Source organism: Rhipicephalus sanguineus, chromosome 6 (assembly GCF_013339695.2).
Source record: "Rhipicephalus sanguineus isolate Rsan-2018 chromosome 6, BIME_Rsan_1.4, whole genome shotgun sequence".
In the NCBI taxonomy this organism is placed as follows: domain Eukaryota; kingdom Metazoa; phylum Arthropoda; class Arachnida; order Ixodida; family Ixodidae; genus Rhipicephalus; species Rhipicephalus sanguineus.
In genome coordinates, this window is record NC_051181.1 from 115,207,830 (window position 1) to 115,221,124 (window position 13,295).

The 13,295-nt window shown below is 48.5% G+C and overlaps 1 protein-coding gene across 1 annotated transcript in view; it reads left to right on the plus strand.

Annotated features, from left to right (window-relative positions):
- The first annotated feature begins 3,649 nt into the window (after positions 1-3,649).
- The window catches only part of LOC119396224 (protein SSUH2 homolog), a 74,915-nt gene continuing 65,269 nt past the window's right edge, over positions 3,650-13,295 (plus strand). Inside the window, exon 1 of the mRNA XM_037663342.2 lies at positions 3,650-3,805. Coding sequence (XP_037519270.1) covers positions 3,789-3,805 — 17 coding nt within the window. The 5' untranslated portion in view covers positions 3,650-3,788. The remainder of the gene's footprint in view (positions 3,806-13,295) is intronic.

A 13,295-nucleotide genomic window follows, 5' to 3' on the forward strand; every position in this document is an offset into this window, starting at 1 on the left:
AGCCCACGGAGGCGACTGATAAACACAGAATCAAAGTCCCACGGTGCCGTACGGCCTTCTGTCGCGAGATGACTGACCGCTTCAAGTCGTTACTGAACTGGACTTTGTCACCTTGTGGGGATTTCTACGAGTTCGTTTGCTCTTCGTGGAAGTCGCATGAAAAAGGGGCGTTCTCGCAAGATTCTCTGTACGCGGAAGAGGTCGAGGAGCGACTGAGAGATTCGCTTTTGGAATCTTCCGAACTCGAGAACCAACTGTTCAGGCCTGCCGCCGACAGGCAAGACATCACGGAGAACTCGACGTCACCTCTGGGCTATGCAGAGACTCTCATCGAGCTCTGCATGAATGATAACGACAACAAAAGTGACAGCGAGAAACAAGCCGAACAATGGATGCACCTGAGGTCGCTTCTGACAACCATCGGACTGGAGAAATGGCCGTACCAAAACGACAATGCCAGCAGGGCCGACCTGTGGACAACCGTCGCGCTTATCTATCGGTACCTCGGACTTCCGACGTTGGCCGCAGTATCGGTCGAAAAGGATCCCGAAAACGAGACGTCGCTCGTGATATCCATCGACGAGCCAGACATCGCGATAGGCCTCTTTGGCACCAAGGATGTCTTTTTGCCGAACTGGTATTCGCACGCTGTCCGGGGAACGATGAAAATGTTCAGCCCTTACAAGTACCTCAGCCAGGCGGACAAGGTTCTGGCTTTTTCGGAGAAGCTCGCCGGAATCACCAGCACACGTGGCGAGAGGAACTACGGAGAAGAAACTAAAATAACCACCGTTCACTACCTGCCATCTTACGCGCAGTTTCTGGGCCTGCTGTTCGATGACATCACCACCGTGCACGAAAAGACGAGGCTTCTTGTGAAGAACATGCGGTACCTGAAGGCGTTGAGAACGCTGATCCACATGACACAGAACAAAGACCTTCTCAATTACCTGGGTTTCAGGGCTATTCTTCACATATCCCCTCTGATGTTCGGCGAACAGTTTGTCGAACTGGCCTCCGTGCGGATGCGTCAGCTGACCGGAAATAAAAAACTCGGCTGGCCGCGCTGGAAGACCTGTCTGAGGATGCTTGAAGAAGCCATGCCCTTCGTGTTCCAGCGCGCGATCTTTACGGCCACCGAAAAGCTGCTTAACATTGAGAGAGTCACGGCGCTCCTGAACGACCTGAAGAGCAGCGCGCTTCTTGCGGTGAGCAATTTCACCTGGATGGAAGCCGCCGACAAGATAAAGGCCAGAAACATCCTTTCCGACGTAAACCTCGAAGTGTTCTTTCCGTCGTGGATCAGGGAAGACAACGGAGACGCTTTCAACCTTCTCCTTCCAGCACCGCCTAACAACACCGCAGAACTGTTAAGCGCCTACTCGGATTTCGTCAGAAAGAAAACGGAACGGAGGTTGCTAGCCATAGCGGGAGCCAGTGTTTCGTCTTACCCCGAGTGGAAGGGGTCCATCTTTGCCACGTACCCGAAGTTTGACTACGAGACCCGCTCTGTCTACGTCCCTGTGGCTCTGTTCAACTTCAGCGCCCCCGACACCGACGCAGGACTCCTGTTCCAGACACCACGCGTTGCCACACGTGTCTTGACGGCGTTGATCGCATCCTTGCATCGTAACTCCTATCCGCTCCCGGGACCGCCCACGATGCCGAACCCCACGGAGACCATGGCGAACGCGACCGCGTGCCTGCAGTCTCAGTACAGAAGCCTTTCGAACAACCTGCATGGCGAGAAGATCCGCTCTGTGGTCACCACGACGTACGACTTCCTCGACAACGTCGCCATGGAGCCCGCTGTGACGGTGTTCTCGAAGTACGTCGTCGAAAGCGGAGTCGCCGTCCAACAGGACATGCTGAATCTTCCTCTAAGCTCAAAGCAGCTCTTCCACGTTCTGTACACTGCGGACATGTGCGAGAGTGGTTCTTCGGAGCAGCTGAGGCAAGAATTTGCCGAAGACGCCATGACGCATCCAAGGCTTAGGGTGCTGATTCCATTTGGGAATACACCGTCCTTTGCTCAAGCCTGGAGCTGCAGTTCGCAGGACCCGATGAATCCTGCACAAAAATGTCACCTTTTGACTTGATGTGTCAGTCATGTGCCTCTTTTTTTTCTTCGCCTCCGTTTCTTCATAAAACTTGCCTTCTTTAGACTGTAATTGGCTCATTTTCATATCGTAGCCAGAAATTTTTTTCGGGGGGGGGGGGGGGGGGGGTCGTATTTCGCTTATGTTTGTGTGCGCGTTCTTTGTATGTGTGCGTGTGTATGCTATATACACATGCAAAATTGAAAATTTTCGGCGATGAGGTTTGAACCCCCCCCCCCCCCTCCCTGGCTACGACAGTGTTATATATGACAGCCAGGGGCGTAGCCAAAAATTTTTTTCGGGGGGGGGTTCAACCATACTTTATGTATGTTCGTGCGTGCGTTTGTATGTGCGCGTGTATATATACGCAAGCAAAACTGAAAAATTTCGGTGGGGGGGTTTGAACCCCCCAACCCCCCCCCCCCCCAGCTACGCCCCTGATGACAGCTACATTGGCATTTAAAGATCGCAAAACATTACGCAAAAGTTGCAGTTCTTCAGGATTAACTGTTAGGCAGCACGTGCTCAGTTTATGATCAAAGGCAGTCTCCCGGAGATCGGGAGTTGCCTTTTCTTTCGGTGTCGAAAAGGTAGATGATTAAGAATTTTTATTCTATAGTGTTTATAGTGTTGAACGCCATACACGTGAAGTTGCAGTTCTCTAACACTGCAGGAGTTGTCCGGCAGCGCGTGTTCAATTTCTGATGCAAGTCACTTGGAGACTGAGAGTTGCCTTTTTATTTTTAAGCCACATAGCTGTTTAAGCTAGCCGTAATTTGTGCGGCCTATCAGAAAACTCTTATCATCATCAACGGGTATGTGGCACAGAAATTGGGCAAGTCCCACTACTCACCACTGGTCCACTAAAAACGTAGACGGCAATAATTGGCCCAAGAAATGGCTATCATCACGGGCATGTGCCACAGAAATTGGGCAAAAATAACTACTCACCACTGGTTCACTAAGAGAGAGAGAGAGAAAAAGGTATAGAAAGAAAGAGCTAGAGAGAAATTGAGAGAAATAATGGGAATAAAGACATAAAAAGATAGAAAGACTGAGAAAGATATAGAAAGAGAGAGAAAGAGAAACACAGAAAGAGATAAATTAAGGAGAGAAAGAGAAAAAAGAAAAAGAGAGAAGAAAGCAGAGATAAAGAGGTGCGAACGTTCGGTTCTGGAGTTTCGACATCCGTGTCGTGACTAACCTAGCTAAAGCCTAGCAACAACCCAGAAGCAACCAGATTAGACTTCAGAATCGCCAATTTTCGCTGCTTCAAGCCTTGCGCGACGTAGTGCAAGCTTCGCAGATTTTTTTTTTTTTTTTTCGGATTCGGAAGGTCAATATGAGAGCTTTCAGTTCCTGTGCCTGGCGCTGAACACCAGAAAGATTCACTTGAACGGACGCCAAACCAACCCGATGCGAAAAACCTGCTCGACTGCTATATCGTTCTCCGCGCCGTCACCAGATGCCCTCACCCGTCAGGCCGCCGCGCGGCCCCTTTAATTTTTTTTCTGGTTCTCCCCCTCCCCTCGCATCGCGAGGATGCCCGTCGTTTTGATTGTTCCTCGCGATTTCAAAATGTAAAAATTATTACCGCGTGTGTACCACGACGGGGGAGGAAGCGTCGGTAGCATGACCGTCAGCAAGAAGTCTCGCTTAAAAGACCTCGAATCACTCGGATAAGCGGAGATGGCCACAGTAGCCAGGTGGGTAAACGAGACCTTCCATTCTTTTGAACGATCGCCGTACGCTGGCTTCTCGGCACTGAGCGTCGCGCGCTGTGCGTGTCGTGGGGCAGCTGTTTCTCTAACATTTGTGACGCCTTCTCGCTGTTTCACTGGCCTGGCTTCTCTGAAAAGGCCAGTGCTTTGCGCATCCGGCGGCGCGATAGCCTCCCTTCGTGTGTCGCCGATGCGGACGTGATAATAGACACTGCCGCGTTAGGTCGATGACATCATTAGAACCAACTCGCGGGAGAGCGTGGAACCCTGCGCGCGCTCTCTAAAGGCAACCTGTGTGTGACGCGCTTTTCAGCTTTAACCGTTCCGTATGACCCATTCGAAAGCGATGTGCTTATTCTGTAATTCCATTTGTCGCTGCAAAACAACGCGCGCTCCGAGAGCCAGCGCTTCTTTTTAAATCCTCCTTGTTCTCAGTCGCTTCCTCGCTGTGTTCGGTTGATTCATGCTACGTGAACGCGCCTTGTTTAAAACTGCCGGTGTAAGTAAACATCACATATGTACTTTCAAAGAGCGAGAAAGCTTGCGCCGGTAAATATACTTCGGCCGCGTGCAGTTTTGTTTTTGTTTTGCTTTTTTCTCAATAAGTAGGCCGGCTGTGCGCACGACAGAGCATGGTACGTACACGTTTTACTGGTTTGAGAGGAGCTGGTTTCTCTCCCCCTTCCACAACTGCAGCGCCGTGCTCATAAATGAGATTCCCACCATGTCAGGATAACTAGTACCCGAGAGACAGAAAGAGCGGTTTTCGTCGGCGCATTCGCCAGACGGACTCCTGCGAATGTCAACAAAGCTGTCCGCAGGCGCAAACAACGCGCTCGCGCGCGCCCTTTGTGTTTCCACCAAATTGACTGAACGGAGAAGAAAGATAGCCAGAGCGTGTTGCTTCCGATATCGATTCTCTACGGAGCCCGCGTTTGCTTCGATACTTTCTGTCGAATTGAAACTAAACGAGAGCGAACGAGAACCCCCATCACCCGACTCACGTGGGTGCGCAGAAAAGCAGCCCTTTCCGAACGCCCTATTAGAACCCCCCCCCCCCATAATAGGTGCGTTCAAGCCGGATTTCACGCCCAGTTCTTATCGCCTAGGTTTGTAACAAGAAAAAAAAAAAAGGGGGGAATCGAGAGATAGTGGGCGTTTTCCGTGGGGTTAGCGTAAATTGTTGGCGCATCGTTCCTTCGCGCTGTGTGTACCGCTCGTTTAACATCGAGCCAGCGCGTGGAGCGCCTCTATCTACCGCCCCGAGTCAATGCACCACGTACTACACCAGCACCACCATCTGCTTTGGCTCAAGCGGGCATGGCATGGCGCGGGGTACGTTGCCTCGCTGCAGGGAGGGTTATGATTGGCCGTCGTGAAGGAAGCTCGATCTTCTTCCCTCCGTTGGGGCAGCTAGCGCCTCTTCGAACGTCACGGGATCGATAATGAATCTGCCGCCGGTGTCGGCGCACCCGCTGCCGGGATGTCGTGTTCTTCCTTTTTTTTTTTTTTTTTTTTTCGTTCCGAGGACGCGGGCGTGTTTGCGCGCGGTGCGCTGCTCTGTGCAGCCCAGCGCATGAGCGGACCGTGACCCCGTTTCCTACATTGCGTGAAGATAATGGAGCTCGGGCCGGGCCGGCCGCGAGGTTTTAAACGAGGGGCGTACTCTCTTCTTTTCTTCTATCTTTCATTTAATCTCTCTCTGTGTGCGCGCGTAATTCGCCGTGCGCCTCAGCACGCGAGCCGTCGTTCATTGTCTTACGGTGTCCTCATGCAGAAATTAATCAGCGGCCCCTTGGACGGTGGAGAGAAGCTTTATTGCGTGGTCGACGATGCGGCTGAAAAATTTTTCGCGGATTGCGCACATCCGCGATTTAATTGGTTGACACTGCAAACGACTCTGTGCGCCACAGCGCATGGTGTCAGTACACAAGTTCGAGACATGTATTGTTTGCAAGCCTGCGCAGTCTGTCCCTACAACTGCAACTGCCTGATTATACACCACGGCTTCTTGCTTGCGGTATACAAAACCGAATAAGTCTACATGTCAGAAGAAAGTGTGTTATTAAGAGAGGACGGCTCGTCAGTCGTTGAGTACAGCTCGACGTTCTGTTGGTTACACAAGATGTTTCAAAGTGCGACTACAGAAGAGGGCTTTAAATGAACCGACGCGCGATGACAGAGAGAATCGATAAGGACCGAACGCAGCAGAGCTAAGCGTAATCTAAGCGTAAGCGATATTGATTTAACGATGTAATTTAATACGGAAACTTTGTGCGTTCTTTAAAAGTGAGAGCTACGGTATATAGTATATACCCCTTTTCAGCGTAGAATATATAGTGATATACTCATTTTCAGCGTAGAATATATAGTGTATACTCCTTTCTGGACTGTTGCACGGGAGTACAAAGACTGGCGTCGCTGCCTAGTCAATGTATTTTTGAAGGTTCACGCATACTTACAAGAGCCCAGAGGGGATTACGGCATCATCCAAGTAGCCCTCATGGGAGAGGTGCATATAGCGTGGCGGGGAGGCAGCTATGTGTACAACTCTACACATAGGCGTCTATTGGTGTCGTCGGTGTTTGTATACGATATATACATATAGGGTGGCGGTAAGATACCTGTGTAAACAAAGAAGAGTGTTCCACACTCGCCGTCAGGGCTACGAGCGGCGCTGACTAACACTGCCAGGTTTAAATGCACACATATACCCGATAAAGTGGGCGGGAAGACGACCGTCGCCGTAGCTCAACTGGTAGAGTATCGGACGCGTTATTCGACGATTGGAGGTTCGGTCCCTGCCGGCGGCAAGTTGTCTCTTCATCCACTTTAACTTCTTCACATTTATAATGTTAATTACTGCAAATAACGTCCCCTATACTTTCCCGGGCTTAATTATCTGTTGGTTCTCACTTAGGCTGTGTCGAACAAATAAAAACGAGCCCTTAATTTCCCCTTCTTTCGTTCATGTAACTGTATGCTATACATAGCATCAGTGGCGTAAACAGGGGGGGGGGGGGGTTGCTTGGGGTGGGGGGTTCAACCCCTCCCCTCCCCCTTCTGAAAATTTTACATTGTGTATGTGTACATATTCGTGCACACCAGTAGAGTAGTCAGAAAATTTATACGGGGGGGAGCGGGGGAGGGGGGCGTGGTGTTGAACCATACTTTATGTATGTTCGTTTGTGCGTTTCTATGTGTGTATGTATTGTGTATACACACGCAAAATTGAAAAATTTTGAGGGAGGGTTTTCAACCACCCCCGCGCCCTTTGATCCCCTTTTAGAATGGTGTGCGTGTGTTTTTATGTATAACACATACAAACACACGCACGAACATTCCAAAAGGGGGGTCGGACCCCTTCCCCACCCAAGAAAATTTACGGTTGCAGGACACGCGGCAATCCTGTGCTTCTATATAACATTGCGGCATGATCAAAAGCGCGCCGAACATTCCACGAGCGTATACACGACGGGTACAGGGAACCGGCCTTGTGCAACATCGGCCTTGTCTCCCACGTTTCCACACTACTGGCAGGCGCCGGTCCAAACACTTTTTGGTCGCACGACGCAAGCTGGAGAAGGCTAACTGGCCAGGTCTTCCTCGAGTAAGCTCGCCTGAGTCACGACCGCGCGCGTGCGTGCGTGCGTGTGTGTGTTTGTGTGCGTGTGTGTTTACGGTGGTGGTAGTTGTAAACACGGCCAGATCCAGGCGCAGGCGGCTCGCTACGCGTCGAAGAAGCACGTGCCTGAAACACCACGCACGCGCTCGGCGCTCCGATGCGGTGAGTCCGTCGTGGCTCCGAACCACTTTACCATGTGTATACAGACTTTGTGCAGAAATAGGTGTTTAGATACGCGCTGCACCACTGACTCACGGTTTCGCGAACTGTATACACAGATACCGTGCTCGGGTGTGGAGGCAGGGAATTTTCCTTTGGAGATTTCCCGCGGTCGATAGGGAGGGCTACGCTGGAGCTATATGAGGGCATATAACGTCGGGCAAGAACGGAACGAAGAAATTGTTTCGGAAGAAGTTGCCTACGCTAATCCTTGTCTGTTTCATATTGTTTGTGCCTAGATGTCTCAGCACTTTGCACTAGCAAATATGCATTCATCGTCAGAGGTTCACGTACGCCGTGAGATCCGACAAAATGTTCACTTTCGGAGCAGTTTGTGAACGTCTCAAGGAAAATTGTGCAACACCGTGTTGCTCGCCTAAATACCTCGCCTCCTTTTTTTTTTTTAATTTGGCGCATATGTTTGAGAGATATTTGCTTGGCCTGATATTGTGACGATCAGTTTCTCAACTTCTTAACTGCCCCCCCCCTCCCCCCCACCAAGAAAAAAAAAAAAAACACTTCAAAGAGCGACAATGACTCCTTGAGTAGCTGCTTCACGCACCAGTTTGACTCCATATGGAGTGTTTCTGCTTCTGAACGGAGTACAGTGCTCACGGATTTAAACGTCACGTCACAACTTTTAGTATAACGACTGGTATGCGCAACTACTCAAGATAACACCGTGATGTCACTACGAACATGACCGCTAAGTGTAATGCTATGGCTCTGATGTAAGTGTCCGAGTCGAAATTACGCCGATATGACGCGAGACGGTGAAAAACAAAAGTATGTGCATTACTTACCTCTAAATTCCCATGTTTCATTCCGTGAGCACTGTACATTCACTCACGTTGGGTGTAAACATGATAAACATATAGGTTATGATTGTTATAGTCCTTTCTCGCATCATATATAACATATGATTGTTATAGTCCTTTCTCGCAAGGGCAGCTCTCACACAGATTTAACTCCATCTACAGCGGTTTAGGAGCTGCCGCTCCACAATAATTGTATGCAGTTGCGGCAGAAGCGGTCTCTGTACTTTTGAAAAAGGCTGTACCACTCCTATTATAGTCTTTTGTGCCTACATGCTCCATTTTTTTCCTCTGCGCACAGGAAGAAGGCCTTGCTACTCTTGTTATAGTCATTTCTGCCCCCTTCTTCCCTTCTTCCACAGTCCTTTTTTACTCCGTGCAGGGAAGAAGGTTCTACTACTCTTGTTATAGTCCTTTCTGCACCCTATTTATTACTCCCTGCAGGGAATAAGGTTCTACTACTCTTGTTATAGTCCTTTCTGCCCCTTACTTCCACACTCCTTTTATTACTCCGTGCAGGGAATAAGGCTTTACTACTCTTGTTATAGTCCTTTCTGCCCCTTACTTCCACACTCCTTTTATTACTCCCTGCAGGGAATAATGCTCTACTACTCTTGTTATAGTCCTTTCTGCCCCCTACTTCCACGCTCCTTTTATTACTCCGTGCAGGGAATAAGGCTCTACTATTGTTATAGTCCCTTCTGTCCTCTACTTTATATTCCTTTTTTACTCCGTGCAGGGAATAAGGCTCTACTACTCTTGTTATAGTCCTTTCTGTCCACTTCCTCGTATACTCCCTTTTTACTCTGCACAGGGAAGCTGCAGCGCTGAGTGCTATAAAACGGTTGCGTGAGAAAAACCGCTGACAACGTCCCCAATATCAATATACGAAGTGCATGCTGTGTTCTGACAACTGACCTGCGATGACAACTTCGGTAAATGACCCATTGTTCAGTATGCCCAATAAAACGGCAATTTGGTCTTCAAGTCGCGAACATCGACGACAGACACGAAACACGTGACTGACCTTCCCCTCCCTTAGTCGTAGTGTAGTCTGGAGGTTATCCACAGCTCCATCAGTAATTTTTCTCATTAAGGGGAATCAGCACAACGGAACAACATAATAAAGGTGGCCAAGGCAAGCGCTCGTCTGTTGCCTCGTGCTTGTTCTTTTGTTTCGCTTGTTCGTGTTATTAGCTATGCAAGATCGACCATACCGGCAATTATTTTCTTCTCGTGGAGGCACAAGTTACTGCAGCGCCGAACAAGGACGCCGCCAGTGGCAGCCATTGGAAGGCTCGTGCGGCTTTCTTGGAACAGTGGACGACAGTTTGAATCTACAACGTATAACCTTCGTGTCACTGTCATGCAGCCGGCACAATGGTGGTCATCCGGTTAATTTCATCAGCTCCCTCTGGCATCGCACGCAACGCAGCAGCTCGGCAATGGTGTTTGACGGTGACCTATTGCTTGTGTCATTGTAGAGGGTAATGTCTTAAATTAATGTCTTAAACCGAGAAAGTATTAAAGTAAGGCTAAAAATGAATATGCTGAAGACAAAAGTAATGATTAATCTTTTGGCAAAAGAAACAGAATTCGCCACTGGCAACCGACCCTTGGAGTCTGTACAAGAGTATGTATACTCTGACTAATAGTAACAGGGCACCCGACTCGTATGAAAAGGAGATGCGCCGACGATAAAACATGGGCTGGAGCGCATACAGCAGGCATTACCAAACCCTGACAAACAAATTGCCGCTCTCCATAAAACGAGAAGCATACAGTCATAGGATACTTCTAGTTCTAGCATATGTAGACAGAAACTTGGAGGATTAAAAAAAAAAAAAACCCGAGAAAAGGTTAAAGGACACTAAAGTGAAACAATAAATGAGCTTAGACTGATAAAATACTGTAAAAATTCCAGCGTCGTTAATTTCACCGCCGTAGGTTTATTAACAGATGAGAAAATCAATACCGAAAGCTTCACTTTTAAATTTCTCTCCGAAATCTCCTATGGGGACGTCAGGGATCTCAATGTGTTTTTTTTTTCGTATTTTGGCCAAATTGTCTCAACGAAATTTCCCGAATCTCGGTGTGTTAAGGCTCTGGCTCCTGGCGGAAGACAGTGTACTTAATTTTTACCGATTGGGAACTACGTGGGCCCCAGTAGACACCGTCAAAATCTGTGACGTCACGGCGACTGGTGCGAGAATTTCAAAGTGGCGTCGCCACCCGCATTTTCTTTTTACGCGTTTTTGTCACTTACCAAGCGTCTTCTCGCAGCAATTGGCGTGGCGTTCTTGGTACTGTCAAAGAGCTAATTATAGATTTCTTCTCTTTAGCGTCCCTTTTTAAAGGACCACGCAGCGCGCAGTGGGAAGAAAAACGGTAAGGCGTGACATTGAGCAATCAGAAGACAGCAGAATGGGTCAGACAACAAACTGGTGTAGCTGATATTCTATATCCGATATTACGCGAGAGAAGTGGACCTGGGTTGGCCACGTTAATGCGTAGGACAGAAAAACGGGGGTCACTTGGAGCAACGGAGTGGGTACCAAGGGAAGAAAAAAAGAACTCCAAGACGGCAGCGGGTTAGGTACAGCGGTGAAATTAAGGAGTTCGCAGGGACGAAATGGAATCGGCTCGCGCAAGGCGGGGCAAAGTGGAGACCATTCGTAGAGGCCTTCGTTCTGCAGTGGACATAAACATAGGCTGAGAATGATGATGATAATGATGACAATGATGACGTATTTATTTGTTCGGCACATAAGGCTGATAGCGCTTTACGGCGTCCAACTTCGGTTCAGTTGTTTATTTGTTCAGTTCCACCACCAGGTGTGTCTGCGACGACGAAGTACTGAAGTGCATTTTCCTTTCCGAACAAAACATTTGATAGTTTGCGGTCGTGGTGACTCTCTCTTGTACACGTCTTTTTTTTTTTTTCTTGAGTTTCAAAATTGTTATATCGTTTGCTTGTACAAGAAGCAACAGGATGTTGGGACTAAAGGCTTAGTGGTTGACAGGCCTGGGACCCAACACCCTTGTACACAGTTCGTACAACACTCATGTTTGTACAATAATATATCAATCAATATTCATAAAAGTATCAGCTTTCAAGGCATCCAGTCCAACATGGACAACAGGAAGCAATAGAGAAAATAGCTCAAATAAAGGTTTGACATGACATTAAATCAGGCTCTGACTAAGCAAATGAGCTTGTACCTAAGATACTGCAATAACCATCACTCTGAAAAAAAAAGTAGAGTAGAACAACATGAAACATGTGAAGCATTATATTGTTATGATTAACATAATACACGCAATACATATTGTGTTGTCTTGCGTTGCGCATCCCAAACGAATCAGCACAAACTCGCCCAGCTGTCAGTATTATCGCAACCAATTTACCACGTGTACGTGTTCACGCAGTCGGGCTTTTTACTCGGTGATACGGTGCTTCTGTCATTCGGTGCGCATACGCGGCTCGCGGCTGTTATAACTCTCTGCAGTGTCCCGTTAAAAAAAAACGAAAAAAAGAACGCGACATACACACCCGACGCATATCCTTGAAAGACGGGCTCGTAACATTACTCGTCAGCAGCCGCTGTCGACACAGAGAAAAGCGTGGAGCGAATGTCGGGTTTGCTGAGGTCGCTGCTATATAGTCAGCTGTACGTATAACGAAGCAACGAGATGTGTGATACCGGGCTCGGCTGTATACTTTTCCTTTTTCCTCACTCGACCGTGTGTGTACGCCGCGGGGCTCTGTCATTGACTCCTCGCCTCGCTCGGTCATTTGGCTCCATTACACACGCAGCGCGTCCGCAGAGTGACCTTGTCTCGGTCGCGTCGCCGTTCTTCTCACGGAGGCGCACGCCTGACGCTTTGTTTATTGTATACGCGGAGGTGCGAAGACACGTTAGCGAGATTTGCCGCCTTATCCTTAATCGCGGTACGTGCGCCCTTAAGGGGTGAATGCACTAAACAGAAACGCTAAATTGGTTTAGACAGGAATAGTGTAATATCGAAATTATCTGTTTAGTTAACATCGATGTGGTAGACTGATAGCCAAACCGGATCTTTATTTACATTGTTCACGCCTAATTTGCTTGTGCCAATTGCTACTGTCTTGCGCATTATGCAGTTCGGACTTCCTAGGAGTATCCAATTCCATGGGCGCGTGCCACTGGGTATTAGTCGGAATAAAAAGCTTGGGCCATTGCATAACTTAAACTAGTCGGGTGACATCGGTTGTACGGGAGTTCTTGGCCAATTTCTCGGGACTGGTTTAAATTGCGTGATTCGTGCGCCCTTAAAGGGTAAGTACACTAAAGAAAGACGCTAACTTGGTTTAGACAGGTATAATACAATTTGGAAATTATACCTGTGGTTAATATCGCTTTAATAGCCTGACAGCCAAACCGAAGTTTGTTTGCGTTGTTCACCCCTACTTTCCGGTTGATAGCTGCCACTGTCTTATGGATTATACACTTTAAGCCAGCTAGGAGTATGCAGTTCCATGGGCGTGTTCCGTTGGGTACTTGTAGGAATAAGCAGCTTGGGTCATTGGCTAACTTCAATCAGGCGTGTGATTTTGTGTACATGAAAGTTCTTGACCAATCCGCCAGGATTGGTTAGTGCCAATGAGTAGGATACCTGGTTAAGCAAGCGGAGCAAGAAGATATAAATGAGGATGTCGGTAACATAAGCACTCGGCGGTATCTCACCATGGTTTCATCGCACCACGAAGGCGAGGCCCTTTGTCCTTCGTCTTATAGCGACGTTGCAAAACCGTCGTTTTCCTACGGCCCCTGCA